Below are 17,177 nucleotides of genomic sequence, written 5' to 3'. Positions count from 1 at the left end.
TATTGTGAATGGTGTTATTTTCCTAGTTACTTTCTCAGTGGGCTCATTATTGGTGTCCAGGAATGCTATTGACTTTTTTGTGTGATCTTATATCCTGAATATGTATATACAGTAAGTCCCCAACTTACAAAAGAGTAAGGGAGAATGTCCATAAGTCAGATTCATTCATATGTTTGACAAAGTGAGTCTTACACACCTCTGACAAAAATATACAATATTTATTGCTTTGCACTTCTAGAACTCCTGTGTACATCACCACTGCTTTTCCTCTTCCTTCTGAACATCCAGGGTTCTGATTGAGCACTATACTACTCTATACTACTGCACTGTACAGTAAGCACACAGCATTACAACCATTACATTACAATGTCCAGCAAACATATGCGCTACTTCTGTGATTTGTTCACATCTATGAATGTTCATAATGCGAGGTCTGTTCGGATCTATGAAAGTTTGCAACTCAAATGTTTGTAAGTTAAAGACTTACTGTATTGCTTAGAACAGTGCCTAAAATACTGCAAGTATCATGTAAGAGTTTGGCAGATAATAAGTGCTACATATGTTTTTCCTTCTTAGTGTTTGTTTACAATATATAACAGTTATATTTGTATTATGAAATAGGTACATATATGTAACGTATCTTGATTATTTTCTATCGTTTTACCCCAAAATATATGCATTCTATATCATCATCATCAGATTTACTAATTTACGTGTGTTCAATTTGGATTAGTTTATGTGTGCCTTTCAATCAGCTGTTTATTCTTTATGTCAATTTTACTTTCTCTTTCCCTTTAGGTTGGACATTTGGGATGAAGAACTCAGAAGAAAGAATTTCTGGAAAAACTACTTTTCATAGGGAAATTGAGGGTGATGATACAAGGGACAACTCATTGTATTCCATTTTAGAAGAGCTGAGCCAAGATGCTGAGCAGATAAAAAGATGTCATGAACAACAGGGCAACTCTCTGAGTCACACTGCTTTTGTTAATAAGAAAATATTGAATACAGAGTGGGATCATGACTCTACAGATATTGATAAATGCACTCATCCAAGCCCAAATCTTATTCCTTCACAGAAAAGACCCCATATATATGACTCATTTGGGAAGCATTTTAAGCATAATTTAGACTTACATTTTCAGAATAAAAACCATGCAACAAAGAACTTTGATAAAGGTATTGGCCATGGTCAAGTTTTTGCCCAAAGTACTCCTTATACTGCTCTTGAAAATGTGTACAGGGAAGCAAACTTCTGCGAAAGTAATCAATGTGGAGAAGTCCTCAGCTTCAAACATGAACTCAGTCAAAATCTGAAATTTCCTGTCAAGGAAAAAGCAAACACATGTACTGAATTTGGGAAGAGCTTTTCTCAAAAGTCACACCTCCTTGCACCTTCAAGAATTCACCCTGCAGAAAAACCTCATGAACTTAACAAATGTGTAAATGTTTTTACACAGAAACCACTACTCAGTATATATCTAAGAGTTCATAGAGAGGAAAAACTATATGTATGTACTAAATGTGGGAAGGCCTTCATTCAGAATTCAGAACTATTGACTCATGAGAAAACTCATACTAGAGAGAAACCATATAAATGCAGTGAATGTGGAAAATCATTTTTCCAGCTGTCATCTCTACTTAGGCATCAAGCAACTCATACCAGAGAAAAACTCTATGAATGCAGTGAATGTGGGAAAGGCTTCTCCCTGAACTCAGCTCTTAATATACATCAGAAAATCCATACTGGAGAGAGACATCACAAATGTAGTGAGTGTGGGAAAGCCTTTACCCAAAAGTCAACACTCAGGATGCATCAGCGAATTCACACAGGAGAAAGATCGTATATATGTACTGCATGTGGGCAGGCCTTTATCCAGAAAGCACACTTGATTGCCCATCAAAGAATTCATACTGGAGAGAAGCCTTATGAATGCAGTGACTGTGGGAAATCATTTCCTTCTAAGTCCCAACTCCAGATGCATAAGCGAATTCACACAGGGGAGAAACCCTATATATGCACTGAATGTGGGAAGGCCTTCACTAACAGATCAAATCTCAATACTCACCAGAAGTCTCATACTGGAGAGAAGTCTTATATCTGTGCTGAATGTGGGAAAGCTTTCACTGATAGGTCAAATTTCAATAAACACCAGACCATTCATACAGGAGAGAAACCCTATGCCTGTACAGATTGTGGGAGGGCCTTCATCCAGAAGTCAGAGTTAATTACACATCAGAGAGTTCATACTACAGAGAAGCCTTATAAATGTCCTGACTGTGATAAATCCTTCTCCAAGAAACCACATCTCAAAGTACATCAGAGAATTCACACAGGAGAAAAGCCATATATATGTGCAGAGTGTGGGAAGGCCTTCACCGACAGGTCAAACTTCAATAAACACCAAACTATTCATACTGGAGACAAACCCTATAAATGCAGTGACTGTGGGAAGGGCTTCACCCAGAAATCAGTTCTTAGTATGCATCGCAATATTCATACATGAAACCCTGTTTCTTGGGAATGAGAGTTTTATCACAAAAGTCAGGTCTAAGTGTGTATTATAAAATCCATCCAAGACAGATCCTAGATGAATACATAGTATGAGAAAAAGCAATAATCAGGCTGTATTATCTGAGATGAGAAAAATTATTCAGAAAAGACCCTCTTAATGAATTGAAGGAGACAGAATCTCCATATTTGTACAGTCTCACAAAATACAGTGGAACTCATACTTGGAAAAAATGTCATTTTGATGCATTGAGTAAGGCCTTCTATATGAAGTAGAGTAAGGCAAATTGTTAGAAAAATTTTTATAGGAAGGAGGGTGCAAAATTATGTAAGTAGCAGACATGTTTACTATGTTATAGTAAATATTTCAAAGTAATAATGAAATGTTAGACAAGAAAATATATTTGATATATAACCCTACTGTCCATTGTATAGGGTGCCTGTGGCAGAACACATTGCATAGCAGGAGGAATAATTGAATTGAAATTTTTTCTTCAAATCTAGAAGATTGGGCCCATCAAATATGTCTATTGCATGTTTCTATTGAGTGATTCTGCAAATTAAGTCATTTTAGTTTTGTATGTGTACACATTTGCAGATATAATTTTACACGAATACATAAATATAATCTTATCATTCATACTGGTGTCTATGACTAGTATTTCTATCTTCTTTCATTGTGGTACAAAGCAAAATGGCCACAGGTTCCTCCCATACTTTTATGCATGTCCCTTTGCGATGTTCCTTTGCTTTTATGAAGAAGTAACTTCTCTTTCTCTACTCTTTGGCTTTAAAGTTGACCACGTCATTCGTTTTGGGCAATGGACATTACCAAAGAGATTCAAGAAGAGCCTTGAGAAGTGTGAAAGCCTGCCTTGAGACTTACCCTTTCTTGCTGCTCTTTGGAATCCTGAGACCTCTGTGTGATGAAGCTCAGATTTCCCTACTGGAGCGACAAAACAGGATATAGAACAGAGGCAAGCCAGCCCAGTGAGGCCCCAGAGACCTTCAAGTAGCCTGTCAACTATCAGACACGGGAGTGAGGCCTTCCTGGACCTCCAGGCCTTATAAAGCCAGCTTAGCCCAGAATAGTCATTCCAGTTATCCCAAGCAATGTGCAAAATTGTGATATAAATAAAACAATCATTGTTTTAAGCTGTATGTTTTGGGGGTAGTATGTCACAAACAAATGCTAAGTAATACTTAAAAGTATATATGTGTGGAGTATTACACCCAAACATAATGTGGCATTGGCTTTGGGCCTGGGCAGCAGGTGGAGACTGGGAAAACAGCGAGAAAAACTGTTAGCAAAGGCCGGAAAAGATGGCAACCCACATCATTTAGTAGGAAAAAGTGGCAAAACAGTTGTCATGCTCTGTGGGAAGATAAAGAATGAGTCACATGAACTTGTGGATCTGACTAAGGCGATTTTCAGCAGAACATGGAAAGTGTCAGTTTGCTACTTTTAGCTCTGTATGATAGGGGACAGAAAGAAATGAATTAACAAAGTAATGGTTCTACTGGCAAGCAGAATCGGAAGAAATACAGAAAAGCCAGGGCTAACTGAGGTGGGAAATAACTGTTTCACATAGCTCATCTCTCCAGCCATCAAAATATTCTCAAAGTAGAAGATGACCTCAGGGTAAATATCAAATCATGGATGTGTCTGTAAGACCCTTTATTGCAATGTGTGAGACATTGTATTGTATTGGTGCTTGGGAGAGTCTCTCAGCTAAACTAATGGGCATCTAAAAATCTTTGTGACATTATCCTACTGTAGGTTGACCCACTGCTCTGAGAAAAGTTTATCCTAGAAAGAATTGTTGGTGTGGCACTTGGGGCATGAAGTTGATCCAACCAGATTCATCGGAAACCAATAAAGTTGGTGGTAGAGTTTTACCAGTGACACTACCTCCAGATTGAACTGAAAGGGTCTGAAACAGTTAAAAATGAAAAATGGGCTCTGGACTTCCCTTCCTAACTTCTACAAAAGGATGCAAGGCGAGAAAGTTACTCAGCTGCAAACATGGACTGTTTCTTACGAGAAACAAAAGGTGTCTCAGAGGAAAGACCCAAGGACAGTATATAAAAATGGCCTGGGGAGCCATCCCCAGGGACACCTGTGCCATAATCAAGAAGCACTATCTACCCTTGGAGCAAGGGATCCTACTAGCATCTGCTCTGTGGGATTTCAAAACTTACGAAAAGGTGACTGATATGTACCTCTTGCTACTCTTTTTGAATGGAAGTATCTATTTCAGTTATCCTATCACTATACAACCATGTAGATATATGGGAGGTGCTGTCATGTAGCTTGTCATTTAGCTCACAGGATCAAGAAACTGAAAACTCTGGCTGAAGAGCCTCAGTAACATCTGAACCTGGTAAAAAGACCAAAACCCTAGATTTGAGCCTGATGCCATAATTTTGGATGAACTATTTGGAGGTCCTGGAATGAAAGTAAACATACTTTGCATGGAGTGGTAATGTGAATAATTTGTAACCAGAAGATTCACTATGTTAGAAAAATGCTACAAAATTCTCTCTGTATGTGGCTTTCAGCCTATATTTATCTTTGTATTTCAGTTGGGATAATTTCTGTTGGTTTATCTTCAAGTGCACTGATCTCCACTCCCACCCTGGCTCTTTCACAACTACTGATCCATTGATGGCATTTTCATCTCATTTGTTTTCTCTTTTACTTTTAGTATTTCCATTTGATTCTTACAGTGTGTGTTTTCCTGCCAAATTCCCCATCTGTTCATGCATGTTGTTCCTGTTTTCTACTATTTCCTCTGTCTTAGTTTGTACTGCTCTAAGAAAGCACCATAGTGTGGGTGGCTTATAAATAATAGAAATGTATTTCTCATAGTTCTAGATGCTGGAAATCTGAGATCATGGTGTCAGTATGATTTGGGTTCTGCTGAGGACGCAATTCTGAGTTGCAGACTGCCAATTTCTCATTGTATTCTCCTTTGGCAGAAAGAGGTAGAGAGCCCTCTGAGGTCCCTTTTATAAGGACATTAGTCCCACTGATGAAACAACTCTCTGAGAAATTCATGGGGAAATCCTCATGATATAACTACTTCCCAAAGACCCTACCTCCTAATGCCATCACATTGGGGACTACATTTCAGCCTACAAAATTTGAGGGGACACAAGCATCTATTCTATAATACCTTTTACATACTAATCATAGTTATTTTAAGTTCCTTGTATGATAGTTCCAGTAACTGGACTACAGTCTGGGTCTTCTGATTGCTTTATCTCTCGACAGTGGGTTGCTTTCTGTTGCTGTTTTGCATCTAATAATTTTTAACTGAATGCTGGACAATGTATGTAGGCTAGTATAAGATGAGGTAAATAATATTTATTCCTGGAAATAAGCATGGCTATTCTTCTGATAGGCCATTGGCATGGTGGGATTGAGTCCATCTAGTCAGCAATTGGGCTGGTTTTCTGTTTTATTGTTAGTATTGTGACTTCAGTGTACCTTAGACTTCAAATTCCTCCAGTGTTACCTTATGTTTGTAACAGACACTGGTTTCTCAGAGAATTTTCTCAATGATCCTGGACCACACTTGCCTTCAGGCTTTTCCCATGTGCCTGCATTTCAGGGAGGGTCTCTTTCCATACTCTTGCCTCGTCCTTGGCAGTAGATTGCTGCTCTTACTTGGTTCTTGCCGACCTGGTGTGTAGGGAGGGGCAAGAGTTGCTCTATATCCCTGGGTTTTCAGGGGTGGGTTTTTTTTCATTGATCCTGCCCCTTGTGGTCTGGGCCCAGGATGGTTTCCTCGCATTCCATCATGTGTAGATTTGTTTATCTTTTCTTTCTTTTTTTTTTGTCTTTTTGAGACAGGGTCTCCAAATGCAGCTCAGGTTGGCCTTGAGCTCACTTTGTAGCCCAGGCTGGTCTCGAACTTGCAACGATCCTCCCACCTCAGCATCCCAAGTGCTGGGATTACAGGCGTGCACCACCACGCCCAGCCTTGTTTTTCTTTTCCCTTCCTCTCATCACAGTAAAACTTCACCTGTGTCCTAAGGACAAGGGTTTGATGTACTGTCCCCTGTGCTTAAGGATTTTGTTCTGAGGAGAGTAGGGGCCCATTGGGGCTTTGGGCCATTTCTGTATCAGCAGCTTTCCCCTTCCAGGTCTGTACCATGGAGAGAGGCTTTCTCCCGTTTCTCACCCTCCTCCCGGCGTTTCCTTGTGAGCAGCCAGCAGAGGTCTGTGAGGAAAAAGCCCGCAAGTGTGTAAGCCGTTAGGTCTACAGTTCTCAAGGAGTCTGTATCCTCACTGTCCCACACTCAGCTTTTAGCAACTCATAAAAAATTCTTGCTGAATTCTTACTGTTCCTGTGGTGGCCCCCAGCATCCTTCTCTGCCACAGGCGACCCACTGCCTGCCTCCTTGAAAGCACTTGTCTTTTCTTAAATTTTGAGCTAGTTGGTTCCTCTGTGATCATAGCTTTCTGGTAGATTCATGAAAACTTTCGGGTTTGTAGACTGTTTAGCTTTTTTTGTTGTTAAAAGGATGTGAATGATGCCCTTTCCCGATACCTACATCTGAGGCAGAAGCCAAAAGGATAGAGAGTCTCCTTTGGCCACCATGATCGGAATTAAGCCTCTTTTTAGTATGACTTTGCCATTTCACCCATCAAAATATAAAATCTGTTTCTGAAACCCTTGAAACTGGGCTTGGCCAATAGGACATTAGCAGATTGAAACAAGCAGAGGCTTAAGAAGTACATGCACATCGAGCTTTCCCTACTCTTGCTGCTTTCTTGGAACCCTGGGCCCATGTGTAAGGAAGCCTGGACTGGACTGTTGGAAGATGAGAGACATGGAATAGTGGTGGAGCAGACACAAAGCATCCCAGAGGAGGCACTCTAGACCAGCTGGATTGTCAACTGCCAGACATCCTAGCCATCCATCCCTAGACTAGGTAGCTGTGCAGCGAATTCAGTATCCCCTTAGATTACCCTGAGTGACTGCTTCCTGCTAGTCATGCTCTTCCCCTTGAATATGGACTGGATCTAGTGATTTGGTTCAAGTGAACAGAAATGAGACAGAGGTAATGGTGTATCATAGCCAAGACCAGGTTACAAAAAGACTGGCTTCTATTTTCAATGTTGATTTCTCAGAGAGTTCACCCTAGGGGAAGTAAGCTGTCATCTCATTAGCCCTGTGGAAAGACCCTTCTGAGTGAACATAGGAGTATATCCTCTCCTAGTATAGCCGTCAGATGAGATCACAGACAGACAGCTTGACTGTAACCTTATAAGAGACCTGCAGCCAGTGTCACCTTTCTGAGCCATACCTGAATTGTAGGCCCACAGAAACTGTGAGATGATAAATGTTTGTTGTTTTAAACTGCTTAATTTAATTTTAGAGTAATTCTACTCTAACAGGTTTATAATACACTGGCCCAAACTAGGAAAGCTCTGACATACAACCTCCTCATCCCAGAAAACAGAATCATGGATTAAAATGTTTATTGTTTCAAGTCATTAAGTTTTGGGTGGCTTACTACCCAGAAAAAGCTAACTGATAAATTCACTATTTACTGAATTTATTTCCTCCTTTATAATTCTTATCCAACAGATAATCATTACTATTCAACTACTGTTCTATTCAACTACTATAAGCACAGATTAAAACATCAGTGTTTTATATATATATATATATATATATATATATATATATATATATATATATCATGCTTATAGCCATAGAGACATTTTGTAAGGATTGTTGTTTTCCTCTTTGATTTTCAAAAATAGCATCATCCCATATAACCATATCTACGTCTTGCTTTATTATTCAGCATGTTTTAATAGTTGCATATATGTAGTAATTTGTCAGACATTTACATATTAAAATTTATTCATCAATATTTTCACCTTTTTTGGTCACTAGGAGCAAAAATATGTTAGGAGGTAAGCTTTGCAAGAGGGTGCATACTTAGAGTCCTGCTACTTGAGAGGCTGAGGTAGAAGGAACACTTGAGCTCAGGAGTACGAGGCAGCATAGCAAAACCTTATCTCAAAAATGTTAAGAGGTAGTGCGCATAATGGTTAGGCAGATAGACCCTTGAACAGGCCTACTAGAGTTCCAATCCTGGCTCTACCAGTTACTACCAGTGTAACACTGGGCAGGTTAGTTACCTCTCTGTACTGATTTTTTGTAGCTAATAGAAGATGTTCACACTAGTACCTATCTCGTAAATTTGACTGAGAAATGTATTCATTTCCAGGACTGCTTTATAAAGTACCACACGCTAGAGGATTTAGAGCTACAGAAATTTATTTTTTATTTTTTGAGACGGGCTCTTGCTACGCAGTTCAGGTTGGCCTTGAACTCACTATGTAACCCAGGCTGGCCTCGAACTCATGGGGATTCTCCTGCCTCAGCCTCCCAAGTGCTAGGATTATAGGCATGCACCACCACACCCAGCAAAGCTACAAAAATTTATTGTTTCACAGTTCTGGAAGTTAAAAGTTAAATATCAATGTGTCATCAGGACTCCCTCCTAAGATGCTTGGGGAGGAACAATTTCATGCCCTTCTGGGTTCAGGTAGACTCAGGTGTTACTCGGTTTGAAGATGCATCACTCCAGTGACATGGCCATTTTCTCTGTGTCTTCACATTGTGGTCCTATGTGTCTGTCTGATGTCTAAATTTACCCTTTTGTAAGGCTATATCGCATTCATGGCCACCGTAATGACTTCATTTTAACTTGAAGACTTCTGTAAAGATTCTTTGCAAGTAAGGTTACACTCTGAGGTCCTGAGGTTAAAAATGTCCACGTATCTTTTTAGGAGGACACAATTCAACCCATAAGATGTTCATGCATTTATCTGTGTAGCTCATAGGTCTATGTGTGGAGATAAATTCTTAATGAAAATGAGATACATCCCACTCACTGAACGTCCTTAGGTCCTGCTGTGATTCTCTGTTTGAAATGAGGTGAGATTTGAGAGCTTGTCTGTGGCATGTGAGTCTCATCGGACTGTCTAAAGCAATGTAAGAATTAACAGAAAGAGCAAGCCCAGGACTTGGAGTTTGTGCGACCCGCATTTGAAGACTGTATCAAGAATGATTCATTTACAGAGGATAAGGAAAAAGGGCAGCCAGAAACATAGCAGGTGAGAAGAGGGCTCAAGTGAGAAGTGTGTTTCCAAGGAGTGTTTCATTGGAAAACCTGTTCAAACTGCAGTTCTATTCATGTGCAAATGAAAGTGATTCTTGAGTTTGTGACCCAAAGGGAGGCTATTGTTGACTTTGATGCATTTTATTTTGGAGGTGGATTTAAAGAAAGCAATTGAGCAAATCTAAAGGAATTTCTGAATTGAGATAATGTTACTTAGCTATAAAGTAAATTTTCTGTTAGAAAAATACTAGGTCATGAAGCTGGTTGTTCTGCTGTTACCTGGTTTAAACTGAAAATTGAGAGTTGGTCAAGAATAGAAATTATGCCAGATGTGGTGGCGCACGCCTGTCATCTCAGCACTCAGGAGGCTGAGGCAGGAGGATAGCCCTGACTGAGGTCAGCCTGGGCTACATAGTGAGTTCAAGGCCAGCCTGAACTACATAGTGAGACCCTGTCTCAAAAAAAAAAAAAAAGTAGAAATTATATGAGATTTGGGAGGTCAAGGAAGGAACAACCTTCCCTCTAAAGTACTTTGAGGTTAGATAGAGTGAAGGACAGAGGCAGAGAGGTACCAAGCAGGTTCCCATTTTTCGTCACTCTCTTCTACTCTATATCCAGCCCGGCTTTCCACCTCCCAGTCCTGCTGACAGGCGCTGGCCCTGGGCTGCCAGAGGGAAGGGCTTCTCCTAGACTTGGTCAGCTCCCCTTCACAGACCCACTTTAACAGCTGGATGTTCCTGGCTTCTCAGATTTTCTTGAAAGCTCTGGTTTATCTACCAATGCCAATGACTTCTCTAATCTTTCAGCACCTCCTTTTATACCTTTATGTCCCCATATCTTACTGTAAATTGTGCGTGATATTGTTAATATTGAAAAATCCCTTATTTCATAATATGCAGTGATTATGCTTTCCTGATTTATACAGTTGTACTTTCTTTTCCTGAGATCTTGATACATATCCTAATGGTAATGTTGAGAGATGCTGTTGAGAAATCTTAGATGAACTTATTCTCTTTTATTCTCGTGTATAATGTGCCTTTCTGCCATATGATTCAGTTTTATTCTTGAAGGTAAGGATCTAATAGAAGCATATACCTTGGTTCTGATCTTTGTGAATTAATTTTACCTTAGTTATAGCGAATCATTCCAATCATTCATTTCAGGGAAGTTTTATTTTGCTGAACTGTTTTCAGATCCATTCCTTTTCTTCTTCAGGGACAGCAGTCATGATATATAAGATGCTCTTGTCGTCTACATTTATCTCATAGTATTCTACATTCATTTCATATCATTTTTGTTTTGTGTGATGAAATCTAGCCTCCTGTTGAGCCAGTTTCCATGAAACTGTCAAGTTTACTCATTAACAACTAATTTGCTGACATTTGTTTATATTCCAGGATAGTAAAGATAGAGAATGTCTCCCTCTCTGGAGACATTCCCAGAGGAGATTTGGTTACATTCCAGTGTAGTAAGATAATGTCTCTGTCTGAAGAGGAGGAAGGGCAATAAAACAGTATTTTCCTCCACATTTCAATGAGTACATGTTCTTTTTTACTGGTATATGTTTATAGTACATAATGGCTACTTTCATTGTGGGGAATTGGTATATGTACATGATATTTCTTAATTCTTTTTTTAACCCCCTCCCTCCCATCCCCATCCCCGTGCTACATCCCTTGGATCCCTTCATATGTGTAATTATTATTTTTATACATGTTTGTAGTACGTGATGATCACGTTTCTCATATGTACTTGGTGCATGATAAATTTTCAGGGCCAGGGATTTAGCTCAGTGGCGTAAGTGCCTGCCTGGCAAGCACAAGGTCCTGAGTTCAATTCCCGGTACCAAAAAAAAATTAGTACATTTTCAATCATGTAAAAGTATTAAACTGGGTGTGGTGGTGCACACCTGTAATCCCAGGACTCAACAGCCTGAGGCAGAAGAATCACTGCAACTTTGAGGCCCGCCTGGACTACATAGTGAGTTTAAGACCAGCCTGAACTATATAGTGAGACCCTGTCTCAGAAAAATAAAAGTGTTGAAAGAACAGTACACGTTTAGCTTTTGCCTTGATTTACCACTGTATATTTAGATTTTTCCTGAAATAGTGACAGTAAGTTGCAGACATTATAACATTTTATACCCTCAAATAATTGAGCATCCATCTCCTAAAAATAAGGATGTTTTCCCACAAAATTGGAATGTCATTATCAATCTAATTCTCCTATCCAATCCATTTTCAAATTTCTCTTAGTGTCCTCAAAATATATTTTACAAGTTTATTGTAGTATAATTCACATATGATAAATGGAACTTGTTTGAAAGTGTATAATTTGATGAGTTCTGACCTAAGTGTACATCTTTCAAGCCATCACAGTAAGAACAGTGCACATACCTGTCACCCCCAGAAAGTTCCCTATGCCTCTTCATCATCCAGCCCTCCTTCCCCACACTTTTCCCCCATTCACAGTCAACCACTAATCTGTTTCTTTGCCATTGTAGATTAGTTTGCATTTTCAACAGCTTTATGTAAGTGGAATGACACCATGGGCACCTGCTTGGCTTTTTTCATTTGTCATAATTATTTTGAAATCCATTTGTGCTGTTACATGTATTTATATTCATTCCTTTCTGTTGCTAAATGGTATTTCATTGTATGGATATACCAAAATTTGTTTATCATTTCATGTATTAATGGACATTTGTGTTTCTAATTTTTGACTATTACAAATAAAACTGATACGAACATTTGTATACAAGTCTTTGTATGGACATAGTTTTCATTTATCCTTGGTAAATGCTTAGGAGTGAATGCGGTAGGTACATACTTAACTATTTAAGACACTGCCAAACTGTGTTCCAAAGTAGATGTACCATTTTACATTTGCACCAGCAGTGTGTAAGTGCTCCAGGTACTTCCTGTCTTTGCTCTCACTGCACATGATTAATATTCTTAATTGTACCCATTTTAGTAGGAGTGTAGTAGTACCTAACTGGTTTTAATATATATTTCTCCAATAACTAATGCTGTCGAGCATCTTTTCATGTGCTTGACCTCTATATATCATCTTAGTTGATGTACTTTTTGGCATATTTGGCTTTTTTAAAAATGGGGTCTTACTATGTTACCCAGGCTGGTTTTGAACTTGTGGGATGAAGTGATCTTCCTGCCTCATCCTCCTGAGTACCTGGGACTACAGGTGTGAACCATCATGTGCAACTGTCTTCCCATTTTTAAGGTGGGTTATCTTAAAAGCATTCTTTATAAACCCTGTATATAAATCCTTTGCTGGAGATATTTTGCAAACATTTTCTCCCAGGTTTCCTTTTCATCTAAACAACAACATATATTTTAATTTTAGTAAGTCTGATTCATTTTTGATAGATAATAACTATACAGTACATCAAACAGTGAGGTTTTGGTACATTTATATATTGTGTATTGATCAACTCAAGATACTTGGGTATTTCATCATCTCAAACATTATTTCTTCATGATAAGAACATTCAAAACCTCATGTAGATGTTTAAAACTATATGATACACTACTGTTAACCATAATTACCCTTCTGTGTAATAGAACACCATAACTTAGTCCTCTTGGCTGTCTGTGACTTTTACCCATCATTACCAATCTTTCCCCATTCCCCCTTCTCCCATATGCCCCCCAACCTCTGTTAAACACTATTCTGCTCTCTACTTCTATAACGGCCACTTTGATTCCACATATGACAGAAATCATGTGGCCTGGCGTATTTTACCAAACATCTCTAGGTCTGCCCATGCTGCTTCGAATGACAGGATTTTGTCCCCTTTTATGACTGAATAGTATTCCAGTGTGTGCGTGTGTGCGTGTATGCATGCATATGTGTGTGTGTGATTTTTTTAAAAATCCATTCATCTGTCGATGGGCAACTTGGTTGATTCCATATCTTGGCAATTGTGAATAGTGCCGCAAGAAACATACGAGCATATAAATTGTTTAGTTATACTGATTTCATTTCTTTGGATATATATCCAGCAGTGGGGTTTCTGGATCATATGGTGGTTTTGTTTTTAATTTTTTGAGACACCTCCATAGTATTTTCATAATGGCTGTACTAATAACATTTCAATAGTGTATGAGTTCCCTTTTCTTCATATCCTTGCATTTGTCATTTCTTGTCTTTTATTATAGCCATTCTAACTAACGGAGGTGAGACGATATTTCATTGTGGTTTTGACTTACATTTCCTTGATAATTAGTGATGTTGAGTATTTTTTCATATACTTGACCATTAGTATTTTCTTATATAGTTTATTGTGTCATAGTTGAGAAATTTTTGCAAAAACCCAAGATATGGTATATTAACCATATCTTATGGTTACTTTTAGAAGTTTTATAATATTGGTGCTTACATTTGGTTCTATGATACTTTTTTTAAAATTTTGTATATGATGTAAATCCTTTCTGAAGTATTTAGATTCATTACTTTTCCATATGGCTACCCAGATCGTTCCCGTACCATTTCTTTGTTTTTGTGGTGCTGGGGATCAAACCCAGATCCTTGGTAGGCAAGCTCTATACCATTGAGCTATATCCCTATCCCTTCCAGCACCATTTGTTGAAAACTTTTGAATTAACTTGGCATTTCTATAAAAAATCAGTTGGCTGGAGTTGTTTCTGTACTATCTTTGTCTATTGTAATGGCTGTACCTGTTGGGGAGCAGGCTGTGTAAGGGTCGGCTGGGGACCAAGATGCTGACCACAGTGCTCCCAGGGCACTGATAACATCTGCTGCGGACAATAGAAAGCTAGTTCCCTATTAATTTATACAGGCATCCAGGTGTAGAGAAAGGATTGTTCCCCTTTAAACCTTTACCTCTTTTGAAGTTTCACCTGTTCCTTATTTTTCAAAATCTCTTCAACTGTGTCACAAATGATGCATGACCCCACTCCCCTGTGCTTCTTGCTGGTTAATAAAAATTATTTGATCGTGGAGGCCAGCAAGCTTCACTAGAGACAAGTCTCCTCCCAGTCCTCCTGTACTTTGAAATTTTGTTTCTGTCTTTCTTTCATCCTCATTAACTCCCCAACAGGTATCCATCCAAGAGTCTGCTCAGCCCCCGGCATCTACCCTTATCAGTATTACTGTAGCTTCTGTATCACTGTAGCATGGCTCATTGTCACAGTTTCCTAATAAGCCATAACGTCAAATACTATAAATCCTCCAATATTTTTCTTTTCCATAGTTGTTTTGTCTGTTCTGGGTCTTTGCCTTTCCACATATCTTAGAATCAGCTTGTTGGTTATTATAAAAAGCCTTCTGAAATTTTGATTCAGATTGAATTGAATCTATAGGTCTATATGGAAAGAACTGACATCTTAGTAATACTGTATTCGTGCCAGTACCATCCTGTTTTTATCACTCTTTGTAACATAACTTCAAATCTGGAATTGTGATACCTCCTGCTATAAAGGATAAATTTGAGTTATTTGTAGGAAAATGGATGTATCTTGAGATTGTAAAGTTAAGTGAAATAAATCAGACACACAAGCTTAAATGTCACATGGTTTCTCTTATACAAGAAGCCCAAAATATAAATAAAGAGCAAAATAAGAGATAATAGGAAGCAGGGAAATAGATCTTTTTTAAATGGGAAAGGATCAAAAAAAAAAACACAAACAAATGGGGAAGGATCAAGAAGAGATGGAGGGAAGGAGGAGGTAGGGAGGGAAAGGCAATGAAAAAGAATTGAGATGGATTATGTACATTACCAGTTCCCCACAAAGAATGTCATCATTGTGTGCTGCAAACATACTAATAAATAAATAAATAAATAAATAAATAAATAAATAAATAAATCGATCAGAAAAAAATAGTACTGAGTTTTCACATCCACTAACAGGGCATTCTTCCACTTACTTGAGTCTCTAGGAAGTGTTTTATAGTTTCTTCTCTCTCTCTCCCCCTCTCTTTTCGTGGTATTGGAAGTTGAATCTTTGCATTGACTTACTTTGCCAACCCTTATTTTTTTTCTTATTTTGAAACCAGGTCTCCCTAAGTCACTAAGTTGCCCAGGCTGGGCAGGAAAACTTACAAACCTCCTACCTGAACCTCCCAGGGTGTTGAGATTACAGGCTTGCACCACCATGGCCCAGCTTATCGTTTTCTAGTGTTAAAGACTTAGACCTATCTTGCCAAATCAATCTCTTTTTTAAAAATTTATTTTAAAAATATAATGAAAACATATTAACAAACAGACATCCATTTACAAAATATGATAACAATACAAGCAATACAGAGTTACAGACAAAGTGGCAGGAAATTAACAATGGTTATTTTGTTATGTATTGATATCTTCAAAGTGGTCTCAGGAAAACAAATAGACATGCAAGACAGATTAAACAATTAATCATTAACTGTTCCTTTCAGTAAATCAATAGAAGTCAGTACTACAACTATGTTAGCTATCCTGTATATACATACATACAAAATTGCCCCTTCTTTCTTTTCTCTTTTCCCTCACCCCAGTTACTCTTTACTTTTGAGCATTTTCCTTTTGATTCACAATGTCATACCTCCTAATTTGTATTCACTCTTTCAGGTTCTCACACTAGTGAGACAATACACTGCTTAAACATGGAGGTCTGGTTTATTTCACTTATGAGTATGGTCTCTAGTTGTGACCATTTATCTGTAAAAGCCTCGAGTTTATCTTTCTTTATATCTGAGTAACATTCCATTATATAAAAGTACCACAATTGTTTTACCCATTCCTCAGTGGATGGACATTTGGGTTGCTTCCAGAATTTAGCTATTACAAATTGTGCTGCTATAAACATGGGTGCACATATATCGCTGTGATATGACGCGTTCAGATCTTCTGGGAAAATACCCAGAAGAGAATAGCTGGGTTGAATGGGACCTCCAGACCTAGTTTGCTGAGGAATCTCCAGACTGATTTCCAGTGATTTCAGCAGTCTGCATTCCCACCAGCAGTGGAGAAGGGTTCCTATTTCTCCACAGCCTTGCCAGCATTTGTTATTTGTTGATTTCTTAATGATAGCCATTCTTACTGGGGTGAGATGAAATCTCAATGTTGTTTTAATTTGCATTTCTCAAATGACTAATGATGTTGAACGTTTTCTCATATATTTATTTGCCATTTGTATTTCATTATCTGAGAAGTGTGTGTTCATCTCTGCTGCCCATTTTTTGATTGGGGCTTTGAATGGGGGGTGCTGATGTTTTTTAATTCATTATATGTTCTAGATAGAAGACCTTTGTCCGAGGGACAGTCAGCTAAAAGTTTTTCCCAATTTGTGGGTTTTCTTTTTACTCTGCTGGCGATTTCTTAGAGATGCAGAAACTTTTCAGTAGGATGAGATCCCAGTTGTTTTTTCTTTGAAGTATTTCACATGTGGTTTGGTTTTTGTTCATCAATCTCTAAACATTTTATATGTCTATGCTATTTTAAATGGTATTAGTTTTTAAATTTTCAATTTCCACTAGTTACTTATTAATAGAA

At 38.3% G+C, this 17,177-nt stretch overlaps 1 protein-coding gene across 2 annotated transcripts in view; it reads left to right on the top strand.

Moving 5' to 3' along the window:
- Znf81 (zinc finger protein 81) overlaps positions 1 to 6,399 on the top strand; it is a 97,315-nt gene extending 90,916 nt beyond the window's left edge. For both annotated transcript variants that reach the window (XM_013506907.1, XM_005408944.2), the window contains exon 5: positions 799 to 6,399. In XM_013506907.1, the coding sequence (XP_013362361.1) occupies positions 799 to 2,507 (1,709 nt within the window). In that variant the 3' untranslated portion in view covers positions 2,508 to 6,399. The remainder of the gene's footprint in view (positions 1 to 798) is intronic.
- Positions 6,400 to 17,177: the final 10,778 nt, after the last annotated feature.

Source organism: Chinchilla lanigera, unplaced genomic scaffold (genome assembly GCF_000276665.1).
Source record: "Chinchilla lanigera isolate Chin_1 unplaced genomic scaffold, ChiLan1.0 scaffold00115, whole genome shotgun sequence".
Classification (NCBI taxonomy): domain Eukaryota; kingdom Metazoa; phylum Chordata; class Mammalia; order Rodentia; family Chinchillidae; genus Chinchilla; species Chinchilla lanigera.
Note: the sequence above shows the minus strand (reverse complement) of the source record. Positions and strands in the feature narration are given on the sequence as shown.